The sequence below is a fragment of the Pimephales promelas genome, chromosome 14, assembly GCF_988280905.1.
Source record: "Pimephales promelas chromosome 14, fPimPro1.hap1.1, whole genome shotgun sequence".
NCBI lineage: Eukaryota > Metazoa > Chordata > Actinopteri > Cypriniformes > Leuciscidae > Pimephales > Pimephales promelas.
Window position 1 is genome coordinate 14266473 of NC_142782.1, and position 10770 is coordinate 14277242.

General features: G+C 37.6%; 1 protein-coding gene across 1 annotated transcript; it reads right to left on the minus strand.

The window, feature by feature from the left end:
* Positions 1-3320: 3320 nt before the first annotated feature.
* On the minus strand, positions 3321-7649 carry arpc5la (actin related protein 2/3 complex subunit 5 like a). The gene is made up of 4 exons (XM_089119459.1): positions 7261-7649; positions 5468-5539; positions 3924-4100; positions 3321-3828 (listed from the first exon to the last, which is right to left on the minus strand). Exons 1-4 carry the CDS (start codon positions 7402-7404, stop codon positions 3766-3768), a joined length of 456 nt encoding a protein of 151 aa, XP_088975585.1. The 5' UTR covers positions 7405-7649; the 3' UTR covers positions 3321-3765.
* Between the last annotated feature and the right edge of the window lie 3121 nt (positions 7650-10770).

Below are 10770 nucleotides of genomic sequence, written 5' to 3' on the forward strand. Positions count from 1 at the left end.
AAGCTGTAAAGTCAAGTCATCTTTATTTATATTGTGCATTTTACAAAATGTAAATGTAAACTGTTGTGTAAATGAACGGCCAAAACGCATAAATATTTTTTTCAGATTTTAATTGAAAATGGTCTTGCAAGACCCCCTAAAATAAACTCTCCAAGTGTTTTTATATTGAAAATAAGACCAAAATATTGCAACCCCCACTTTCCCATTTTAATAACTCCATAATGTTGATGGCTTTATGAGCCAGGCCCAAACAACAAGCTTCTTATAATAATATGGACATGGAAATACTGCAAGAGCCTTTCAAAAACACAACACTTTTGTTGATGGTGGTTTAGTCAAAATTGCTGAAAATAATGGCCTGGTTTCACAGACATGCTTAGATTAAGCCAGGATTAGGTCTTAGTACAATGACGGCATTTAAGTGGCTTTTGTAAACATGCGTTAGAAAAAAAAACATTAGTGTCCATCTTGAGACCAGACAATAGCAGTGACATGTTTTAAGATATGTCAGTGCAAGTTGCTTTCAGTTAAAACAGCTCAAACGTGCATTTTAGAATGGGGATAGAATTAAGCCTCGTCTGTGAAATAACCTAGGAACACTGTCCCAGACTCTGTGATGAGAGGGGTCCACAAATGTTGTCTCGATCCCTCTTAATTTTAGAAGGAGCCATGAGTTAGTATAAGTATTAGTCGTATTAGGATTCAGGATTTATACAACCTCCAACCCCATGGTTTAAGATGTGAAACTATCTACATTCTGTGACATGAATGATGCATCAAATCACATTTGTTTTTTGTTTTTTTAAGGAGAGATATACTATTACTCTTCAAATTGGATATACCAAATTGGCAAAAAAATCATACCTAGGGGAACAATTCCAGAGAACAATTTCCTTGTGTAGGAAAACCATTTATTTTCCTCAAAAAACTGTAAAGTGAAAAGACTGGAGCGCTTTATGAACAGATTCAATTTATGCTTTTATTTACGTATAAACTTTTATCAATGCACACATCAGTTGTGATAAACATAATTTAAGCATGTTTGCTTGTGTTACTTAGCACTCAGCAGCACGAGCTTCAACAAGGACAGGACCAATGACGTTCATTCTTGGTTACGTTACGCAGCACGTTTGAGCTTCAGCAAGAACCAATGAGGTTCATTCTTTTGTTACGCAGCACGTTTGAGCTTCAGCAAGAACCAATGAGGTTCATTCTTTTGTTACGCAGCACGTTTGAGCTTCAGCAAGAACCAATGAGGTTCATTCTTGTGTTGCGCAGCACGTTTGAGCTTCAGTAAGAACCAATGAGGTTCATTCTTGTGTTGCGCAGCACGTTTGAGCTTCAGCAAGAACCAATGAGGTTCATTCTTGTGTTGCGCAGCACGTTTGAGCTTCAGCAAGAACCAATGAGGTTCATTCTTTTGTTGCGCAGCACGTTTGAGCTTCAGTAAGAACCAATGAGGTTCATTCTTGTGTTGCGCAGCACGTTTGAGCTTCAGCAAGAACCAATGAGGTTCATTCTTGTGTTGCGCAGCACGTTTGAGCTTCAGCAAGAACCAATGAGGTTCATTCTTGTGTTGCGCAACACATTTGAGCTTCAGCAAGAACCAATGGGGTTCATTCTTTTGTTACGCAGCACGTTTGAGCTTCAGCAAGAACCAATGAGGTTCATTCTCGTGTTATGCAGCACGAGGTGCGAGGTCTCGTATCTCTCCCGGAGGAGCTGTGCTCTCTCACGGGCCTCTTCCTCGTCCTGCTCACCACAGTGAATGAAAGCCTAAATTTAGTCTGTTCATAATATAAAGCGATTGAGTCTCAATTCATATGGATTAGTTTTACGATGTTTTTGAAGATTCAAAGATTCAATTGCATAGCTGCAAATGGAGGGATTAAAATCTCTTAGATTTCATCAAAAAGTTTTTCATTTGTGTTCCAAAGATGAACAGTCTTATGCCTGGTTCAGATTACACGATTTTTTTTGTCTGTTACGACAGTCACTGTGTCAGATACGTGATTTTGGCTCCTAAAATCTTGTTGTGTCGTGGACAAGACACGTCAGACTACATGTTACTTCCTGACCAGTCATCGCATGCCGCGCTTAACGGCACGCGTGACGTCATCGAGAAGGCGAAACTTGTAGCGAGTGACTTCCTGGATTGCTCGGCATTGCCTTTTCAGCGTGAGAATTACATGGTGTGGCGTGTGAGTGCGTGAACTGGTTGAATTGCGTGTGTCTCCAGACGCCCGTTGTCGTTTACAAATCCCCACGACACCCTACGTCAAACGGATCGTGCCAAAATCGGGCTAATGCCTGGTTCAGATTACACGTTTTTAGCCCGATTTTGGCACGATACGTTTGACGTAGGGTGTCGTGGGGATTCGTAAACGACAACAGGCGTCAGGACGCAAGATTCGATCGTATCATCTTGTATAGTGTGTCATAGTGGGCAACAACCTACGTCGCGTCTGCGATGCTTCACGACATCACAACAAAAAGACTAGCATGTTTAATTTTTTTAATGATCGTCCACGACGGTTCCGTCACATGTATGAGGTTGACCAATAGGAGCACAAGCTTTTCCGTATACAACTTTCAAAAACGACAAAACGAAAGAGAGACGATGGTGCTAGCGTTAAAACTAGAAGTAAAAATATATAAGAAAACAATATTTGACCTCAAGTTCTCTTTGGAGGATTGACAGCCCATACTGTCCTCTTCGAGGAGGGTTCTCAAGTCTTACGCAATGGCCATGAGACACACGCAATTTAACCAGTTCACACACTCACACGCCACACCGTGTATTTCTCACGCTGAAAAGGCAATGCCGAGCAATCCAGGAAGTCACTCGCTACGAGTTTCATCTTCTCGATGCACCGTTAAAGACGGCATGCGATGACTGGTCAGGAAGTAACATGTAGTCTGACATGTGTCTTGTCCACGACACGACAAGATTTTAGGAGCCAAAATCGCGAAATCTGACACAGTGACTATCGTAACAGACAAAAAAATTGTGTAATCTGAACCAGGCATTACAGGTTTGGAATGACATGAGGGTGAGTAATTAATGACAGAATTTCCATTTTTGGGTGAACTAACCCTTTAAGTGTTAAGTGTAAAGTTACAAGCATCAAAACTATTGTTTTGCCATTACAGCCTAAATTTCTAAAAAATTAAGTCCCCGAGAAGTATATCAGATGTGCAATGACCAAATATTCAGATAAAAAGAGAATAAATACACTCTTAATGTTCCTTATTGCACCAGGCACTTCACAATAACCCTCCCGACCCGACGCCACACTACAATTGAATTGACCCATAAATCCACCACCTAAATATACTATATATTAAACATCATCCTCTTTCTGTACAATAAGAAAAACTGAGAATTGGAACTAAAAAAATGAGAACTACACATCCGAGAATGAGTGTAAACTAAGTAAAACAAGCAAATAAAACTTTCATATTCGTCACAGTATTTAATGCCCTGGAACTGCTGCTGCTCAAGTCTTCATGAGACTCTTAGTCCTTCTGTCTCAATTCACAGACTGTCACACAACCACTCACCTTCATTAGTCGAGAATCGTGTCTTCCGTATATTGAAGAATCATTCATTTACATTAAATATCATACAATATCTCTGTTTTGAGTGAAACAATCACTTGGGCTTGAGTGGTTTTCCCCCAGATAAAGTCAAATGAGAGAGGAAATTGTCCACGTCTTTAAAACAAATCCCATGGCTGGTTATCTCTTATTTCTTTCGGCTTCTCAGACAGATTTTCTCGCAGTCAGCACCCGTACGATGGACCCCAGACCCCCCACAGCGAAGGCCTGAGTGAGAATATGAAGACAAAAATAGAAATAGACATGTGAGATGGAAAAAAAAAGGCTTAAAAGAAACCGAATCTCTTTATTCCCAGACCGACCTTTTCGTGCCACTGGAGCAGGATGGCGCTGCTGTTGTCCGAGGGCTTCTCGAAGCCTCTGTAGATGTACTTCATCAGCAGGTCCACTCCGTTCTTGTCCAGGGACTTCACTGCCGGCTCAATATCGCTGCTCTTGAATGCAGTCAGCACTCGTAACACCACCGCCTGGGCCCGCTCCTAAGAGAGGACGACGACGGAGCGAAAGAAACAAGTTGAGGTGGTGTAAAAGAGAAACAGCTTGGACCGTTTAAACACATGTGCTAGTGATGCACCAAAATGAATTTAAAACGTGAGCGCAGGTATGACATCAGAACCCAGAAGACTAATTTGCCGCTGGTTCCTTTGGGTTTTTAATTTGGGTTTTACAATGGGGTTTTTCAATTTATGAGTAAAATAAAGCCTGTGGTAAACATAATTTGACTATACTTATTTTTTTCTACAATGTAAATGACACTGACAAAATATTTGGTGCATCATCACTAGTAATAATGATGCTTAATATTATTAAAGGAATATTTAATGTATACGTTAGGCTCAATAGACAGCATTTGTGGCATAATTTTTGTTACGGCAAAAGAATATATTACTCATCAGTTGTTTTCTAATATATATATATATATAAATAATATATAAAAGCTCAAATCAAAGCTATGGTGAGGTGCTTACTATGGTAGTGAATGGGGCCAATTTTGGAGGATTTAAAAGCAGGAATGTGAAGCTTATAATTTATAAACAGCACTTACATTAATCCTGTTAAAACCTGTGTACCATCTGAGCTGTAAAACTGTTGTTTTTTATCGTCGTGTTAGGCATTACGCTGTAAATTTGGATATAACTTTAAACAGAAAAGGTTAGCGAGATAATTTTTTCACACCAAAAACGTCAACAGATACTGTTTACATCTTGTAGCTATACCATTAAAATACAATTTTATTGTTTACCAATCGACTCATTTCCATTGCAAATGCCAAAGTATGGCTCAGATTTAACAATTTTAGAAGAAAAAAACAGACAAGTAGAAATGAATTTTAGTGGAATCAACATTTTGCAAATGCTTTCTAATGAGCTTTAGTAGTACTGAACCTAGAATATTCCTTTAAACCATCCAGAGGGCTGAATTTCACACCCCTCGAGCTAAAACAACAGCACATTTAAGGCACACAATGAACTCATTGTTGTCACAAATAGGGCCCCTAATAGAACAGCGAGTCCAAAATCACATACTGTCTGAGTAGGTACTACTACATTTCAATTTACTTCACGACCATTAAAATGTACATTGGATATATTATGAATATAGGTAGTATGAATGAAATTCAGATGTATTGCATCCGCCGTGTTGTTACTGTCAAGTCATAAATCATCATAGCCATTCATAAATCAACTCCCATGGCCTCATGGGATAGTACTATCCATCGAATAGTACTCGTTTTTCGCATTCTATAAAGACTAGTAGAAAAGTATTCGATTTCGAACACTTTCGGTATTCTTGAACATCTGAAATTGATAAATCAAACCGTCTGATGAACAGAATTGGCTCTTACTTTCACTGCTGGATTCTTGGAGTTGATTGGTGGATTCCTCAAGGCGATGTGAAATGCTGACATCATGTCCCCTGTGCATCACACTTAGTTAAGGAGTCACTCTCAAAGAACCCTGAAGAGCATTCCTTGAAGAGAGTAGGGCCTAAATCTTATTTTTGCATGGTTTTCTTCTTGGTTTTTTCAAGAAGCTGGCATTCAGAAGTTTGGTTTGAACATTTCTGGAGTTGATTTCACTGGCTAATCATGACTTTATGTTAAAATATGTTGATTTTAAAACACTTCTTATATCCCAGCTTAATATAGAGAGACCAGTTACTAATACTATAAATAAATCATTTGTGGGTTGATTACTCAGAAAAATTTTAACTCTCTCGGATTCTCTGTGGTATATCAAAACATCATTCTGTTTATAAAAATATCATTCTGACCATCCCGACACTTACTCATATGATTTTGGGGTGGGACTATCTAAAATAATCAACTGAAAAAACACATAACCTGCTGCTAAGGCAAACCTTTAAACACTAGAATAGTCCATATGCTTATGACATGAATGTGAAAATCATGTCTTTATTTCATAAGGAGGCATCTGCCTCGAACCTCTTTAATGCTCCAACCTACAGTATAAAAATGTAGGGCTCTGAGCACCAAAAATGGATCATCCAGGTCACAAACGGTGATGACCTGATTAAATAAATGACATTACATACAGTTGGAGGGAAACTAAATAACGTTAATAAACTGATTTGGCAATTATAGTGTGTCATTTAAAAACACATCCGAAGACTAATGCTTATCAATCACAGGTTAAAAATATACAACCTTGTCATTTTCAAGATCATTCAAGGTTTTAAAAAAATAACATAATTAGAAAAACTGAAACTACTTTTTTGGTTGCACTTTATTTTAATATGTCCCTGTTACAGTGTAATAATACATTTTATTACTGAATAATAGTAATTAACTACTACATGTACTTACTTACTATAGGGTTAGGGTAGGATTAGGGTTAGTTGCATGTAATTATGCATATTTTAAAGTTATTACTACAATCAATACATGTAACGTGTTAAACAAAGAAAAAATAATGCGTTACCTAAAATTTGCATTGAACCAAATGTAATGGCACTGTAAAAAATAATGTGCATTTAAATATTTAAATAGTCTCAATAAATGTGTTAATGAAGCAGCCCTTAAGGATATTTTAAATAATATTAAAAATAATTTATAATTGATATCACTAAAGTGAAGATAACTAAACTGAAGTTGGGGGGGAATCAGTACCAAAATACAAAACAAATGCAAATAAAATAGAAGTAAAAGCTGAATAAATCTACCTAAAAAAACAAAGCTATTATGAATGAATAACTTAGACCAGAAAGAAAATCAGCATTCACCAGCAATCGATCCACAAAATAACCTGCTAACTTACTTCATACAACAAAACATCTATAATTTTGAATAAAACTTAAAAACACATCCCTATCCTAAACTATTCAACATCTTCGCTATTCGTTATTAACATTCGTGTCAAACACACTGGGAGCTGCCTACCTGGACACTAAGGACAGCATTTCTGGACAGACACTGATGCCTAGATAGACAGCTGACTGTGTATAAATAATGTGCGAGGGACATTTAAACTAGGACAAGGTTGTTTTTTGGGTGCCTTTAAAAGAGATGACCTTTTCCCTGCCATGTTTCCTAGAGATAATAAACAATATCCGTTAGCATACGGTAGGATAATAATATACAGTTTATTGAATGATGGCAGTGAAGGCAGCTGAAGGATATTGTCCGATGAGCTGGTCCACCTCACAGGCGTCCGGTTCCTGCTGCTGCTCGGCCGCCTCGTCCTGCTCGTCCACGAATTTATTCTCGTCGTATTCGTCGATGTCGACTCCCCGGAATCGTGAGGACAGGGTGTTTTTCGCCATGAGGAGGAGCCCGGGAATGTGCGATAACGGACAGGTCTGCAGCTTCCCTCAGTGACAGTGCGGAGAGCCGTTAATGTGTTCATCTGTCAGAGGGAAGGTGCGGCTGTTATACCTCCTCCTCCTCTTCTTCCTCCTCCTCTTCCTCTCTCCCAGCTCGAGCATCTCCACACATTCCTGCAGAGCGGACACAAATCCCGACTGGAGCGGAAACGGAATTGTTACGCTGTAAACTCTGTCCTTCCGTTTCCTGAGAAGGCAACGATTAATGCGGCTTGACTCAAATGAAGTTGCCTACAAAATGCTAGATTGATGTAACGTTATCATTTTTATGTAGCCTACCTTTGTATTTATTTTGTAATTAGAGATAGGTGTCATTTTTTCAAATAAATGCAGCCTTAGTGAGCAATGAGCATTAGGGAAAAACGTAATTATAACAAACTTTTGATCAGTATTTTTTATAGCATATTTTCAAATAAATAAATAAAAATCGTTTTGAAATGTTTTTTTTATGAAATGTATTCATATCTGATTATTGTCTTCCAAGGTGTTTGGAAATAGTTATAACATGGAGAGTGTGTGACTAATACTATGATAAACGACATTTACGATTTAACATTTTACATATAAAAGTGCACTAGACAGATTTGGGGTTGACAATAAGGTTTCATTAGCCTAGTTAACATTAGTTATTCTTAGTTAACACGAACTAATAAACTTTACAGACTTTATTATTTGTTCATTTCAACATTTAGTCCTATTAATATTAAAATCAAAAGTTGTATTTGTCAACATTAGTTAATGCACTGTGAACTAACATGAACAAACAATGAATGAACTGAACAGCTGTATTTGTGCTAACATTAACAAAGATGAATTCATAGCCTACGTATTGCTCATTGTCAGTTTGTGTTTGTTAATACATTTGCAAATGTTAATGAATGAGACCTTGTTGTAAAGTGTTACAGATGTAACTTAGGGAAAGGAAAGGTCAAAATTAGAATATAGTCTGTACCGTTAGTGTATCTGTTTTCCAGAGGTCACATCAAAACTTCTTGGCAACAGCAGAAAGTGACCACTAGAGGACAGCAAATGTTTTCAAGTAAATCGAAAGTCTATTCAATCTCACAGATGGATCTAACCACCCCACCATCTTGAACACATTTGTTTTATTTGGAACAAAAATAGCTTTGTTGTATATACTGTTTGACAATGAGAGGCATCTTGAATAGCTTGATGATGCGATTGCATTGTCTTATAGAATTGGATTTATTAAACTTTAAACAAGTAAATTAAATTGTCAGGTTCATGTAAATAGAAAATACTCAACTCAAATTTGACTTCACTGAAATAGCATGCAGATCACTGAGAGTGTCTGAACCAGTCTGTTCCCATACCATCATGATTTTCATGAATTACTTTTAGTGTTTTTCTGCTTCAAAAATAGCAGTTGTTGTTGCCTTGCAGCTAATGTGTATGTTCAGGCTTTATCAATACCCGGCTTACATCCTCTCTCTTTCATTTTCTGAGGGCAATAGAAATATTTACTCTGAGTCTGAACTGGAAGGGAATGCTGGGAGACAGTGACCTCTGGGTATTCCACGCAACCCTGCTGCTGTTTTATGAATGTATAGTGTTCATTTAATCAGAAAATCTATGGCATTGATGGGAGTCTTGGGTTACACTCTTTGAAAATGTTTAGAATCTGAATAATTCATTCAACATATAACAGTACAGCATAAAGACACAAAATGAAAGTGTATAAAGAATGACTGATTTCGAGAAATGTGAGCAAGTCATTGTGTTCTTCAGTGCCTTAAAAATGAACTGATTCTTTATATATATATATATATATATATATGAAGAGTTTAGATGCAAAAGCCTCTAAATGCCATTTGAAATTTTCTTCTAAAATGATCATTTTTATCAAGCTTATATATTCAAGTTCAGTAATTTCACTTAAATGACAATTAATAGGTAATCCTCATTGAAATTTAACTGAAATTACTGAACTTAAATATACAAGCTTGATAAAAATGATCATTCTAGAAGAAAATTTCAAATGGCACTTAGAGGCTTTTGCATCTGAACTCTTCATATACACTCACCTAAAGAATTATTAAGAACACCATACTACAGTAATACAGTGTTTGTCCCCCTTTCGCCTTCAGAATTGCCTTAATTCTGCGTGGCATTTGCCAAGAAAACATCCCCCACACCATTACACCACCACCACCAGCCTGCACAGTGGTAACAAGGCATGATGGATCCATGTTCTCATTCTGTTTATGCCATATTCTGACTCTAGCATCTGAATGTCTCGACAGAAATCGAGACTCATCAGACCAGGCGACATTTTTCCAGTCTTCAACTGTCCAATTTTGGTGAGCTCTTGCAAATTGTTGCCTCTTTTTCCTATTTATAGTGGAGATGAGTGGTACCCGATGGGGTCTTCTGCTGTTGTAGCCCATCCGCCTCAAGGTTGTGTGTGTTGTGGCTTCACAAATGCTTTGCTACATACCACGTTTGTAACGAGTGGTTATTTCAGTCAAAGTTGCTCTTCTATCATCTTGAATCAGTCGGCCCATTCTCCTCTGACCTCTAGCATCAACAAGGCATTTTCGCCCACAGGACTGCCGCATACTGGATGTTTTTCCCTTTTCACACCATTCTTTGTAAACCCTAGAAATGGTTGTGTGTGAAAATCCCAGTAACTGAGCAGATTGTGAAATACTCAGACTGGCGCGTCTGGCACCAACAACCATCCCGCGCTCAAATTTGCTTAAATCACCCTTCTTTCCCATTCTGACATTCAGTTTGGAGTTCAGATTGTCTTGACCAGGACCACACCCCTAAATTGTTTACTTTTGAGTGAACTATTCCTTTAAGCAGCACAACTGTCTTCTCCATTGATGATAATAAGAAATATTTCTTGAGCATCAAATGAATATATTAGAATGATTTCCATATAGCATATTCGAATGAAGGATCATGTGACACTGAAGACTGGAAGACACTGAAGGTTTGCATCACAGGAAAAAAAATACATTTTAATACATACTAAGAAAAAGAGACTTCTTTCAAAAACATTACAAAATCGTACCGACCCTAACCTTTTGAACAGTAACGTATATGGATATTATGTTCACAAAACAACTCATGGATCTGATTTCAAAGTAGCAATTGACCTTTCAGTGTGCACTACACTTAAATGTGCCTTCAGTTTCAAAATTAACAGCTGTTTTTTGTTTATTTTTATTTTTGTTGCATTGAGATACTTTTCTCTTTGCCTTCAAAAGTCTTATGTAATGCCACTCCCCATTGCTAAAAGACAGTCACCAGACATCATTTTTGGATGAAAAAGCTTTT